The 15367-nt window shown below is 40.0% G+C and overlaps 1 protein-coding gene across 2 annotated transcripts; it reads left to right on the forward strand.

Moving 5' to 3' along the window:
* Window positions 1-8601: 8601 nt before the first annotated feature.
* zfpl1 (zinc finger protein-like 1) lies at window positions 8602-13078 on the forward strand. Of its 2 annotated transcripts, none has more exons than XM_086309552.1 (8): window positions 8602-8775; window positions 10000-10117; window positions 10209-10320; window positions 10485-10678; window positions 10844-10922; window positions 11044-11229; window positions 12003-12126; window positions 12217-13078. In XM_086309552.1, the coding sequence occupies exons 2-8, from the start codon at window positions 10016-10018 to the stop codon at window positions 12401-12403; spliced, it is 984 nt and encodes a 327-aa protein (XP_086165678.1). In that variant the 5' UTR covers window positions 8602-8775; window positions 10000-10015; the 3' UTR covers window positions 12404-13078. The 2 variants fall into 2 exon arrangements, with proteins under 2 accessions (XP_086165678.1, XP_086165677.1); XM_086309551.1 differs by having other exon boundaries at window positions 10003-10117.
* The last annotated feature ends 2289 nt before the right edge of the window (window positions 13079-15367 follow it).

A 15367-nucleotide genomic window follows, 5' to 3' on the forward strand; every position in this document is an offset into this window, starting at 1 on the left:
GATATTCTGAAGCTGAAAAGGGAGAAAGAGAGATCAAGATGCAGTTACCTCGTGGCTTTTACTGAAGGCCATAGAGGCACATCTGTCATACTGAATGAGTGACTTGTACCTTGGCTGAAACTGGTATTAATAATCTACTATTGTAATAAAGTTGATGTGTCGTGGTGTCTTCTAAGTACCTTAGTATTTGAACTCAAAGGCCATGTGATGCAGTTTGCTCAGTAGCTATCAATAGTTATTTTTCTTGACTTATGACATTCAGCTCATCCCTTAACACTTTTATAGCTCAAATAAAAGGCAAATGTTATTTTGATGCAACACATAGTGTCACACAAACAGGAAGTAACTCTTTTGCTAAATCAAATGTCAGTTTCTACAGTACAGCCTCCCAGTTGCTTTCAGTGTGATGGACATTTCCATGTCAGCCCAGCTCTTGACACCATTCTGTTCCCTTTAACCATCAAAGTCATCATTATACAACCACGTGTAAATATCTACTTTCTTTCTTGCTACATACATTTTCATACACTGAGATATAATTCATGTTTGGCTGTCACATTTATATTTAAAGATACAGCCGTAACAAAGAGTGTAGTGTGGGCTGAAACATTTTGGCAGTGGGTGTTTCTCTGCTGCGGTAAGAAGAAAGTATAATAGCCTCAGGAGCTGAAAAGCTTTATCTGGTTCTGTAGACGGCCTTACCAACAATTAGGAAGGTCCGTCTGTCAGTTTTATCTTTTGGCCATGAGTCAGAGAAACAGTTGTGACAAATTGACAGTGACTACTTACCTTTTTTATCATGAGTTATTATCAATCCATGACACATCCAGGGGAGTGTTCAGTTTTAATTATTTGAGACTTGAGTGGTGCTCTGATATTGTCAACAAAGCCATTCTGATCAAGCACCTCGAAGATACTGACACATCACTTTAATGATTCACCTAATTTTGCTCTGAATGAACATATCCATTATACTCATTAAATCACTGACACCAGCTGTGCAAAAAAAAAAAGAAAAAAAGAAAAACTCTCTCTTCTCAGGTTTGACTCGTATCCATTAGTCTTTATTTTTCTCATCAACAGAAGGTGTGGCTGGTGATTGTTAACTGTGCTTTCATATTGAACGGTTAAGTGCAATTTGATATTGATTACAGTAAGTCACAGATCCCTCATCGGCTCACAGACAGACACTGGTAACATGATGTATTAAAATCATGCAGCACTCTGCTCAACCAGGCAGATGCACAGGCCTGTCTTACGTTTGCCAGTGAACATCTAAATGATTCAGAGTAGGTTTGGGAGAAAGTGCTGTGGCCAGATGAAATCAAAATCGAGCTCTTTGTGAGTATGACCCAAAGAGCATCATCCCCACAGTCTAGCACAGAGGTGGAAACATTATGCTTTGGGACTGTTTTTCTGCCAAGGGTACAGGATGACTTCACCGCATTGAGGTGCCAAAGGACGGACATGGTACTGTGAAATCTTGGATGTACTGTACTTGAAGCCCTTTCCTTCAGCCAGAACACTGAAGATCGGTTGTTGATGGGTCTTCCAGTATAACAATGACACCAAATATACAGCCAAGACCACAAAGAAGTGGCTAAAGAAGAAGCACATTAAGGTCATGAAGTGGTAGCCAGTCTTCAGACCTCAGTCTTATAGAAAATCTGTGAAGCTTCAAGCAGCAGCTAAGAAATGTGCTGGATTTAGAGAGTTTCTGTAAAGAGGAGTGGACCAAAATCTGTCCTGAGACGTGTGCAAACCAACATATAAAACATCTCCAGCCTGGGGATCAAATACTTACTTCACTCAATGAAATGCAAATCAATTCATAAATTTTATGTATTGAGTTTTTCAAACGTTTTGGTTGATATTCTGTGTCTCCCTATTAGAACAAAACTACAATAAAACATTAGAGACTATTCATTTCTTTTTAAGAGAGAGAAAACTCTTCAGCAGAGGATCAGATAATGAATTCCTTCATTCATTTCCTCCACAGTATGTTTTTGGCACTTCTGTGTTGGCTTCATTTTTCAGGTCTGGAGGTTGATGCTAGGTCATAACATGAATCAAAATCCCGCATTCTCCTCCTATCTCAAAATATGATAAGTGTAACAACAACACTCTGCTTCTTCTCCAAGAATAAACAACATTTGTGGTGCAGGATTTGATAGACTGGGTTCAAACATTCAGCCCAGTGGTGAGCAGAGGATGCTAATAGCAGGTCAAGCACACAAGTTTCCAGAGAATGAGGCAGCACAGCCCTTAGGCAACAGTATAATCAGACATCACTGAGTAATTCTGTCTCAGTAAAAAGGACGGCCATCTGTCTGTCTCAGTGGAAAAGGAAAAAATGGCTGAACAAAGGATTTCAAAGCCAACTTTTAATGGCGTTCTTCAAAGATATATTCACTACATTTTATGGTGCAAAAAAATCTTTGGAAGAAGTGATGGACTTCTTAACCAGAGTTCTAGCAACATAAGATACTCTTTTCAACTTCAGTCGTCAACAGCTGGATACAGAGATATGATATGTAAGTCATCTGGCCTGGCGTAGGAACTCTGGTCTGTTTTTCTAAGCTTCTGTACACCCTGTGTTCTTTGTGGGCCTCAACTTGTATAACTCCAGTGTGAAAATACTAGAAATCAAGTACCTTACTGTCAATTCTTGCCAGGTAAGTCGCTTGATGTGTCACAGACATCGGTGTGGTGATGAGCTGCCAATTTATCATCATGCCATAATCAGGTCTTTGTGACATTTTGTGACATCCTGCTCAAGGTCTCTAGCATTTCTTGTCCATCACAAGTGCCTCAAGCTTTATCGCATGCTCACCAGGATCTCCCACCGAGGAGTGTCAATTTAATTTACTGTCTCATAAAGCTGAGCCCTTTGAGACTTTAATGGTGATTACAGGCTATTCAGAGAACCAATAACAGCTGAGAGCCGGGATGGGGAGGGTACCTTGGTCCTCTGCACACCTCCACTCCCCTTCAGCCAGGGCACTTAATCTTTACACGCTCTCTGTCTTCACGGCTGAAGCCAAACATCAGCCTTTACTTTGTCAGATCCAGGCTGCTTTCCTTGTGTCTTATCTTGATTTCACAGAGTTTCTCTGTATTTACCTGCAGAGCCAACGTCTCTGCTTTTATCTGCTATTTAAAGAGATCTGCATAATGTGGTGCAATATGCCAATGTTGCACTCTGGATTTGCGTAGTGCTGGTGTTCCTTTAATTGGTTGAAGATTAGGTTTTTTTTTCTCCTAAACACTGCTGGTGATGGTGGGGGTAATAATAGTGCTGATGAGAGATTCCTTGGTGAAAAACATTGCTTTTTTAGCTGATACATGGAACTCTGAGGAATTTGCTGCTGCTCAGAGCAGTATAGAGAATGCAGCAGGCATCTGTCAAAAAAGATTACTCCTTGGAAAATGTCTTTTCTCTGTCAGCCTCTGTGTGTTTTCTTCACTGTGAGTGAGTGGGAGAGAATGTCGAGCAGCCAGGCAAAGAAAAAGAAAGAATCACACAATATTAAACCGTCCATTTTTATTTGTTCTTTGCAATGATTTTGCTCAATAAAGTGCTCTATTTGCTAAACTGCATTAAACACATGGGAAGGATTTGTGCAGTCTTAGTATATGCATTACACGCCTGGCCTGAGTCATTTTTGCAGCAGTGATGTTCTACATTTCCTACTTTCCTCACTCAGCTCAGTGATGAGAACAGTCTAAGTGCTTGGGACCTCTCCGTCTTTTATAAGATTACCGGGTCCAAAATTAAATAGAGGCATGTGCAAAGGTTAAAGGGCCGGGGAAGAGTCAGGCAGGGTTGAAGTAATGTCACTGTCGCTCTGCTGCTTTATTGAGAAGAGCACAGACAGAACCTCCATCCCCTCCCTCCAAACAGCACACACACATTCAAACACATGCATTTCCCTTTATTGATTAGTTTGGGGGAAAAAAAAGGTTTAAGGTCAGCAGGCATATGTCTAAATTTCTTTGTCTCTCACACTCCATTTGTCTCTGTCAGGTTCAATCCTCTCCTTCCCTCATCAGGGGCCCGTGCTTCATCCATATATCTGCGACTCCCCTCCCCCGACCCACTCCCTCACACTCTGCGGTTTCTTTGTGTCCATCTCTTTGCCCTTCACTTGACATACATAAATCAATCAGTCAGTCCAATTTCATTCAGAGCAAAGCCTGATGGATTTGCTTCTGAGCTGCCGTCCTGATAAAGTAACAGTATCCAGAGTGCAATTATGTTCTGAATTAGATGATGTGATTATGTGACCATGGATTCGATTTTGCGTCATTTTCACTAATCACGCGCACACAGAGAAAATACAAGCACATGCAAACAGATACATCGCATTGGGAAATGCAAGCATATAGCTCAAACTCAGAAATGGGGTAAACAGGATTGTTTTTATTTTGGATTTGCTGGAATGCTTCAAGAGGAACAAAAACAACGGCGCATTGACACAAAATTGAATTCAATTCAGTAAAGTTAAATTTGCTCAGCCAATAATGTTTGCATTCTTTTTATTCACAAGCTTAAATCTATGTTTTCAAATGGATGGTAGTTTGCAGTGGTTTATATCATCTATTATACAACATATTCATATATTCACATGTACAAACATTTACCTTTAAATATCCTGAATGTCCAACTTCACATCACTGGAAGGATTTCATTTGCATGTCTTTCATAAACAGAGCATGTGGGAAATTGTTTCCTAATGGAAAAGGTTTTACATAAGATTACAGCATTGTGTTGAGTCACCTTTCATTTCTTTATAGTTTTTTTTTCCTTCAGACATTCTTGTAATGTTTTATAGTGGCCTTTAGCAATAGTTCTACAGGTACAGCAGTTAGCACATCTCAGCGTGTTGTGTAATGTGTCCTTAACAAAATCTGAGGACAAAAGTGGGAGAGCCAGGTCTAAATAACTAATCTACAGCAGATCAACAGTATCTGAAAGTCATGCACATAAGAAACAAAATGACAAAGATCAAGCAAAGACCTGGAAGGTGCATGTGGGCCTCGACAGAAATGGTCCCAGTGGAAAGGTGTCTGTCAAGAAGTTTAAGTAGCCAAATTACACAAGAACTGGACTGTACAGGAAGACTGGATGTACAGCAGTGAGTGTGTACAGTCATCTGTAAAACGTGTTGGAGACTGTCTTGGTTTGTGGCTGCAGTTCAACCAGTGGAACTGGGAATCTTAACAAATTGATGGAATTATGAATGTAGGAAAGTGCCATTTTATTTTGATCCACCATGCAATGCCATCTGAAAAGTGTCTGTTTGCAAAGCCTGAATGGCTAATTTTCCAGCATGACAATGAACCCAAACACATACCTTAATAGAAAAACACACTTTGGAACACTATTAGTCATGGACTGACTTCCCCAGAGGTCTGACCTTAATTTTACTGAAGCAGCGTGGGATCATACTGACAGAGAACAGAACAAAAGGCAGCCAACATCCAAAGAAGAGCTTTGAATTCCCCTCAAGAAGCCTGGAAAAGTATTCCTGAAGCCTCGTATCCTGATGCATGCTCAATAATCATCCTGAAGCCTACTTAAAGAAATGACAAGAAAGCTGCCTAAGAGAGTTCAGACTGTGTTGAAGAGTGGTCATATTAAATATTGACTTTCAAGTTCATTAGAATTGTACAAATTCTGCTTTTATCATATATATTACATTTCCATATGTGCTTTTCACATGCTTTAATAAATAGCTGCATATTTTTCCATTTCTTTGCAAAATATAAAGAAATGAGGGGTGGCTCAAAACTTTTGCACAGAACTGTACTTGATTCTGCTCAATAAAGTGTTTTATACTCATAGTGTCTTTACTTTTGGTTCATTTTTATTTTTTAAATTACTTTTTAAAACTTATTCTTGGTTTTTATACTTATCAAATACAACTGAATGAAGAGAAATTAACATTGCAAACAACAAACAAAAATTGGCTTGGGTCTCAGGAGGATAGGGCAAGAGGTGGGGTACATCCTGGAAAGATCAAGATTTATGGGGCTAATACACAGAGACAGACAACCATTCACGCTCACACCTACAGACGGTGCAGAACCTGCAATTAACCTAACATGCAAGTCTTTGAGCAGTGGGAGGAAGTCGGAGCCATGCAGGCTCGGGATAAACATGAAAACTCTACACAGAGAGGCTCCAGCCCACCAGTGGATTTGAAGCCAAGACCTTTTTGCTGTGAGGTGACAGTGCTAACCACTGCACCACTGTGCAATCGGCCACACAGTGTGTTATTCACAATCTAAAAAAAACTCTGTGTTATCTGCAGGAACACACAGAGTTTATTTTTAATATGTGGATTTGTTTCTATTCCACAGTGCAGCTGCAAGACTTACAATTAAGGTTAGATTTATAGTTCAGTCATAATTTGGTGTACAGAAAATTGTTGTCTAGGGTCCAAGAAACTGTGACAAATCTCGAGCTCTGATGATTAAATCTTCTCTTCCATGTTACAGACCTGAACCTGCCATGCACGCTGCTGAAACAAAGCTATTTGTTCATTTAAATGGTGTTTGGATTTCTTAATTAGTATTTCTTTAGTAATGTAAATGTAGAAATATTTAAAATAACACAAAAACTTCACAGTGACACAGATAAATCAAAGAAGCTATGCCTGAGTCTTAACACTTTCCCTCAAAGATAGGGCTGATAACTGATCAATAACTGCCAGACTCGATCAATCAATGTCCCCCAGCCTCGCCCAACTAAACGCTCTTTCGCTGTTTCAGACCGAGCTGCATCAGCTCCAGGGGTGATTTGTCCTCCAGTGCCTCTGTCATTTGTCTTTAGATTTCCCTTCCATCTGATAGCTCCAATCTTTTCAAATGCCCTTTCCACATGCCCTCATACCCCCTGTCAGTGATTTATACTCGTCCCTGGTTGTCAGCAAGGGCACTACAAGTCCATACTCATTTGCACAAAGTCATTAAATCTCATTTTCATATTTTTATTTTGAAGGAATTATGCAGCTTGCCACTCGTGGTGATACAGTCCCACATGTATCCAAAGTTGTTTAATAATGCTGCTTCAGAAAACCACCCAGACACACAAGTGTGTGGATGAGAGTGAACTGCTCCACTTTTTTAATCTCCTTGTTGATGCAATTTCACTAAAATTAATTAGAAGAACTTAAGTTGTAAGTGAGAATTTAAAGAAAAAAGACATTTCAATTCTATGAGGAATAGCGGCTTGAGCCTTATACAGCACATGCCAGTCTCTTTCCTTGACATTTTTTACATTGTGTTTGTTTTGGGGGAGTTTTATTTTTGACTTTTCATTTTCTCATTTTACTCTCAACGCTTCCCTCTGCAGGCAATTCACATGTGCAGTGAACTGTGAAGGAAACAATTTGTATCCTCATTCTCAAATACATCCATGCCCATTTACACACGCAAGCATACATGCATCTGTAAAGACAAAAAGTCATTATTATGCATGAGCAGGCAGCATCATGCCCGCAGGGATGTCATTACCATGCATTTAAAAGCTGCTTGTCAGGGCAGGATTGAGATCCGTCATGGTGGCCAATGTGGAAGATGTGAAGTCGCTTTACTTTTTAAAGCAGAAGCTCTGATTTTTCTTTTCTTTTATTGTTTTTTTTGTTCGCAACTGATGTCCATCTGAAATGATCAAGTATTCTACGCACGTTTGTTATTGCTGTATTTCTTTACTCCCATTTGCATTCATGATATATTACTAAACCAAACTGAAGCTCAAACCGCTGGGATCTACAAGAGTAAATGAGCACAGACAATCATTAATCAGCTATTCAAAAAATGCATGCACAAACATAGGGCGATAATCTATATTGTGCAGCCTGGTTTGATGATGAAAGGTTAATGTCTTTATCTGGCGTTATAGCTGATTTCTAATTGATAGAAAATGCAGGAAATCTATCTATCTATCTATCTGTCTATCTATCTATCTATCTATCTATCTATCTATCTATCGATATCTATCGATTGATTGAATTATATAATTAGTTTAATTGTACAGTCAGTATTATGAAAATAGAAAGGGAAGACAAATTTATTTCATCAGTCAGACACAAGCCCCTGGAGAGCAGACTAGGAGAAAAGGGGAAAGAGAAACAAAAGGGAGGTGTGTGTGTGTGTGTGTGTGTGTGTGTGTGTGTGTGTGTGTGTGTGTGTGTGTGTGTGGGTGGGTGGGTGGTTGGGTGGGGGGTATAATGGTGTTATCGTTTCATGAAAAACGCTGCTTTTAATCTACATCTCAGATGCCATACTCCAAGTATTCTGTATCATGAGTAATTTTTGAAGTAGGAAAAAAACATGTCGGCTAGTGCCAACATTTGGCCCAGGGTCTGTAACTTATGTCTGTTTGGCATAAGCGCCAAAGAGGGTTGTGATTAGAAACAGATTTACAAAACAAAGCATGGCTCATGCTAAGGTTTATACTTATCACTTTAGTACATTTAATTACCGATATGACAACATTCAGCTTTTTACAAATCATTCTAACAGGGTAGTCCTGTGCGCTTCGACGCAGCAGATGGCAGTATACGCCAATCGGTTTGTTTACAAAAACACACGAAGAAGAAAGAGAAGCGGAAGAGACGTGGCACATAAACAGAAGGAGGAAGGAAACAGTTTTACTGATGACAACCTCTGGAGCCGCCTTCCATGTGAATTCAGCAAGGAAGCTTAAATGACAGGCGTACCACATCACCTAAAGCGAAAGCGACTCGATTAATGTCTGTCTGATAGGTAACGTCAGTAATTATTGTCTATATTTGAACTTCGTCAACTCAAACAGCTAGCTAGTTTAGCTCGCTAACGCTGCTTTACCCGGTAACTTCCAGTTGAGCTAGCAGCTAGCCGCTGTTAGCTCAGTTAAATGTTAGAATTAAGCTGTGGCCGGGTGTTACAGCTGTCAAGACGTGTTAGTTGATATCTAAAAAGACGTAGATGCTGAGCAGCTGGGTTTCCGAATTACTTATGGGAAGTTCCCACGTCCAAACACTGCGTGCAACTATTACAGATAAAGAAATGAAAAGTACTGACAGTAAATACAATGAGTAGCATCTGTTGCCGTGTTTGAGTGGTATATTGCTCATATATAAATTGTGGCACGTTGACAGAAGAACCCCAACCTTTAAACTGCGTTATAATATCCAAAGAGTGTTAGGTTTGTTTGGGACAGTTCATTTGCTGACTGTGATATGACAGCAGGATGACATCAGCGAAGTAGTTATGAAGACCACCCATGCTTCAACCTTTGTACTTACTATCACCTAGCTAGGGCAAAACACTCAGCAAACGTCACTTATATTTAATAGAATTCTAAATTCAGAAAAGCTGAAGTCAAGTTTACTTCAGCCCCTGCAATACTAACATCGTTTGTAACTCTGTATGGAACTATGTATGAAGTACTGTAACATATCAACATAAGATCTGTTCTTTGGAACTCCTGATCCCAGGAGGAAACAAAGATTCTTTGGGGAATATATTTGGTTCAAACCAAATATATATGTTTCTCTTTGACTGAGAGAGCAGACAAAGCTAGCTCTTTATAAATTAAATTTGTATTAAAACCATTACATATTTTTCATGCCAGATGTTGAATAGGTTTATTTTCTTGAGCACAACATAAGTTAAAACCCGACTTATTACTTTTTTTTTTATTCAGGAGGATTTCTACACTCAATGTCAGGAATTTTGTCAAACATTTCCTGTCAGGAAAACATCAACAAATAAAGTTCTGTCATTTTTTGTCTCTAAGCTGTATTTAAAGTGCAGCTGACCTCAGGATAACTAGATTAAATGTGAGCCTTTAAAAGTCTCATGTTTTACAGGCATGCTTCATGTTTGTAGCTTCTGCTCATAGTAAAATGGAGTATAGCCTTGAAGTTACAAAATGACAATTGTGATCCTCAGTCTGAGCTCATGCTTTTTTTTGGAGTCCAACACAAACTACTTGTTTGTCCTCAGCAGATTGCAGGTGGCCATGGGTCTCTGCAAGTGTCCAAAGAGAAAAGTGACCAATTTATTCTGCTTCGAACACCGTGTGAACGTGTGCGAGCATTGCCTTGTCTCCAATCACAACAAGGTTAGTGGGTGAACGCATGGTGTCACGCATATTTGTGCAAAACTTGTAGCATCACAGTAACCTTTTTTGTTTTTAACATTTTCTCCTTCAGTGTATTGTGCAATCATATTTGCAATGGCTTCAGGACAGTGATTACAACCCCAACTGTACTCTGTGCAATAATCCGCTCGCTGCACAGGACACTGTCAGACTAATCTGCTATGGTGAGATTCAAGTTTCTTTTCCTTCTTTTCCAGCAGTTCATTGTAAGCAGAACAGCAAAGATTAATGGAATATTTAAAAAAAATAAATAAATTGTGCTCATAGCTTAAATAAATACGATTCTGATCCTATCTCTGCAAAGTGAAACTTTATTTTTCCCTCACAGATGTGTTTCACTGGGCATGTCTTAATAACCTGGCATCTCGACTGCCCCTCCATACGGCCCCAGCAGGATACCAGTGTCCCACCTGCCAGGGTCCAGTTTTCCCCCCTACCAACATGGCCAGCCCAGTTGCTGATGTGCTGAAGGAACAGTTGTCATCTGTTAACTGGGCTAGAGCTGGTTTGGGGCTGCCACTGGTAAGTCGTTGTTGTGTAATCTCCCTTTCGTCGTTGTATCCTGAAAACCAATAAAGTAAAAAAGCATACACAGCCATTCTTAGCATTTTCTGGTTGTATTTAAATATCAAGTTTACACGTGTGATGCTCTGAGATAATGAAGCGAGTGATGTTTGACTATCTCAGATTGAGGAGCCTGTCCAGGTCCTTGATGAGACTGCATCTAATGATGTCACAGATTATGCAGACTGGTCAACATTTGATTGTAAGCCTTACTCCGTTTCCTTCTCCGTTCTATTTGAAGTGTTTTCATTTGTAATAAAAGTAGCAAACATCAGATCAGATCAGCTGTCTCTCTCTTTTTTTTTGTGTGTGTGTTTCTACAGCACAAGAACAAAGCAACATGTACCCCAGCCATTCTTACACCAGCAGCGCACCATCTAATTACATCTCACCTCCACAACAGGGAGACATTGGAGGTCCTCATAAGAATGGGGATCCAAACATGCAGGAGCACTCTATGATCAACTTTACTACTGGCACCGCCGGTGACGCTATCACAATACACACAGGTACAGTGCTCAGAAAGCCCTCCCAATCTGCTCCCACTCTCTGCTTAGACCTTCCACCCTTTTTTGCCAAACAAAGCTAAACTTTTCATAAGCATTCTCATAAATGCCAAAATGCATTCAGGATATGAAACATAAGTCCTTTTACCACCATCTGACTTCCATACCCAACCTCTTCAACCCCAAGTTTCCCCAAGTGCTGTCCTAAAATGTCTTTGTACAGACAATGATTAAGATTCTAGTGGTGACAGTCCACGATGCTGTGGAGCAGTGCGTCAACCTTGATGCCTAAATTGGGCCAAGAAATTGAAATTTACAAAATTGGGCCAAGATGCCTGTCCGTTATTTCTCCCCCATTCGTCTCTGTGCTGCGTCCTCAGGGACAGCCATGATAGCAGCTGGAGGACGTGTCATAAATTTCTCCTGTCAAAACTCTATCCATCCATTTTCTTCCAGCTGTCCAATTCAGGGTTGCATGGGGGGAGCTGAAGCCTGTGTCGGTTGTCAGGGTGAAATGAGCAGGTACACCTTGAACAGGTCACTAGTCCATGGCAGCGCTAAAGTAGAGAGACAGCCAACTATTCACACTCGCATTCCCACCTACAGCCGGTTTAGAATCACCAGTGTACCTGGAGAGAACCTGCACATTCCACATAAAAAGATCTTAGCTGGCTAATCGGTTTGAGCCCAGAACCTTATTGAACTCAGTAGCTCAAAATATAATATGAAAGCAGTTTTCCTTTCTTGATGAGACGTGATCCTTTTCTTTCCTCCAGCGTCATCACCGAGAAAGGTCTATGACACACGGGACGGTGGTCACAGCTCTGTGACACAGATCGACTTTGATGACGACAAGTATCGGCGGCGACCAGCGTTAAGTTGGTTTGCTCAAATACTCAAGTTAGTATTATATGACAGCATTTTGGGACAGAGACTTCTTTATTTGCTGTGACAGAAAATAATATGGGAATGTTCTTGTGATCTTTCCAGGAACCGCACTGGTGGAAAGCGGAGCTCTCTTTCCTGGAAACAGCGCGTCTTCATGCTTCTGCTGGTCGGAGTTCTGGGATTCTTTACGTTGATAATCATCATGGCTAAACTTGGACGCGCGTCGGCTGGCTCAGACCCAAATTTAGATCCTCTTCTTAACCCCAACATCCGTGTGGGGAAAAACTAATGACATGCAGTGACCCCTTCTTTTTCTCATGCGTTACACAACGTATGCCTGTGTAGAAAAAGAGCTGAAACTGGACTACTATTATAGGGTTAGCTCACCAGAGGGTGCTGTTTACCCACTGGGAAGAGGCTGTACTTTATAGTGGAGGCAATCCCTGATTTCTCTCTGTTACACAGGGCCATGGACCTGGGGATGTGACCAAGGCTTGGTGTGTTTTGGCAAAGGATTTGGTAACTGTTGCTTTGATAAAGAGGGGCAGTATTTGTATAATATTTGTCACTGATCTCTATAATTTGATTTTCTCTTTTTTGTTTTTCTTTTTCCTCAAGTTTACTAGAAACTAAACACTGTTGATGTTGAAAGAACATCTTAAGCTGGCAGAAATGCCAGAATGTAACAAAAAAAAGCCACCTTTACCCAGATGTAAACAGATTCCAGTTACAGGTTTGTTTTTGAGGGTTGTGAATCTCTCATTGAGAAAATGTTGCCCTCATAACTGGAGTTGTACCCCACACATAATACACAACTATTTACAAGTGTCTGCATTACTCCTGAAAACTGAATGCTTTGCTTTTAGATTTTCCATACATACCGTGTGTACATTTTTTCCTGATGTTTTTTTGACTGGCCATTAAATAGAAATGCTCCAGAAAGGCAGTATTTTTTATTTTATTTTATGGTGATGTATTCTGCTGTGCGCAACAAAAATCATGCGTGAGCTATGTTTGAAATGCCACTTGTATAGCTTCAGCGGGGATGTTATATTGCACTTTATAGTGTCGTATATCAAACGTATTTATTATCTTATTGCCCAGTTTTAATGAACCTCCTGCTGACTGCTGGCGATGCAGACCAGTGATTTTAAGAGTAAATAAGATCCCACATAAATGACAACATTTCTGGATGATTTCTCCAGCCTTCAAAGAGCAGGAAGAAAGGAAAAAACAACTGCAGGCAGACAGCAGCCTGCAGGAGTGCGTCTTCTCTTCTACAGTATCTCACTGTGACAAAACACTACATATAGAGTACATCTGTTCTAATAAATGGTGACTTTGAAAGGTTTTGGAGTTTGTATCTTATTTCAGTAGGTTTTCATGTTTTTCAATCAGGATATATTTAAAATCATACTTTTTTTTTCTTCTTTTTTTTTTTAAAATTCTTCCACAGGGAGTATGCATGGGCTTTAGAATTATGTTTTGAAGGAGCTGCATGCTTGGACTTGATACATTAGGAAAAAAATACAGGCAGGCCTACATGGTGTAGACAAAGCCTGATGAATACACGGTGCTAAACCATGTGACTGCAAGCAACTCTAACTCAACTCCCCCTGCTGGTTTAACTTTGCTCTTAAAGATCAGAGTCTGGCCTCTGAACAGACTTCCAGTTCCCCTGTTTTAAAATGTATTATTATTAATTAAATACTTTATGCAGGGTTTTCCTGAATAGTTGTGTACATATGACAGTAGTCAGTGCTCAAAAGCATAATAGTTACAATTTGGGGCTTAAAGATCCAGAATCATATTAACTAAACCTTTTAGTCTCACATTGCTAATACTACGTTCCTCTGGTTTTGTGATATTTGGCTCATATTTACTTCATAGATCAGCAACAATGCAGCCATTAGGACATGGGGACACTGTGGTCACAAAGGACACTGACATGTCAGCAACAATACTCATGCAGGCTGTGACCTTTAAACAATCCATCACCCTGAACTGTTGATACAAGGCAGGATGGATCCATGCTTTCATTTTTCAAAATTCTCACCCTACCATGTAAATGTTGCAGAAGACATTAGAATAGGCAATGTTTTTATTATTGCTGTTATTATGTTTTTCCACTCTTCTATTATCCAATTTTGGTGAACTTGTGCAAATTGTAGCTTCAGTTTCTTCTTCTTCTTAGCGGAAAGAAGTGTCACCTGATGTGGTCTTCTGTAGCCCATCTGCTACAAGGTTCAATGTGCTCTCCATTCAGAGATGCTGTTCTGCATACTTTGTAATGCATGGTTATCTGAGTTACTGTTGCCTTCCTATCAACTTAAAGCAGTCTGGGCATTTTGTTCTGGCAACAACATTGTCTCAACATTGCAACAACACTGAGAGCTGCCACTCACTGGATATTCTCCCTTTTTTTCAGAACATCCTCTGTAAACCCCGGAGACGGCTGGGTGGGGAAATGCCAATGTGGAAATGAATAACAATGAAATATTCATGTGAAAATGGCAATAGGATGCAGGAGCTTCAATTAACAGACCACAACTGGCCATTTATTAGAAACATACAAACATACAAAGAAATTATATCACCGCAAAAGTCATTGAATTCCTTGTATGGCAACAACTCCCGTGACTGGAGGCAACCACCAGCTGCAGTCCTAGAAGCAAACAAGGAATTAAAAATCTACACTAAATACAGCCGCTAGAATTACTAAACAAGTCAGTTCTGTGAATGGCGTCTAAAACAATCCTTAAATAAAAGGCAGCCAGTGCTCTGCTCATTTTCTGCCTACAATTAAAAGTAATGTATGAATTAATAAATACAAAACACACCAATACAGAAACAGTAAAGCTTTACAATTATTAAAACTACTCATAAAATATCTGTCATTTCATTTTATCTGGCAAAAGTATTAGTCAGATCTGGAAGTCAGGCAGGAAGCAGGCCCTACAGCTGGCAGCAATCACCTGTGTGACTCACTTGTGATTGGCCCTTCCCTTGCTTGGTGTTCCTAAGCTACACTCAGACCAGCACACCTGGCACCAGGAACTGTACCACATTTAAAGTCTCTTTATTACTTCTGTTTGTTTATTATTAAAATGATCTGAGATTCAGGAAGTGACCTTAAGGCATGCTTTGGATTGTTCATGTGATGTACCAAGTGAACCTGCATCACATGATAGGGCAAGATACCCATTCAACAGTCATATTTTCCCTGCATAAAAAGTTTACTTAAAAGCTATAA

This window comes from Aulonocara sp. 'chitande type north' Nkhata Bay, linkage group LG10 (assembly GCF_057382095.1).
Source record: "Aulonocara sp. 'chitande type north' Nkhata Bay isolate Kocher_YH1m ecotype deep benthic linkage group LG10, A_spYH_male_GT1.1, whole genome shotgun sequence".
NCBI classification, from domain to species: Eukaryota; Metazoa; Chordata; class Actinopteri; order Cichliformes; family Cichlidae; genus Aulonocara; species Aulonocara sp. 'chitande type north' Nkhata Bay.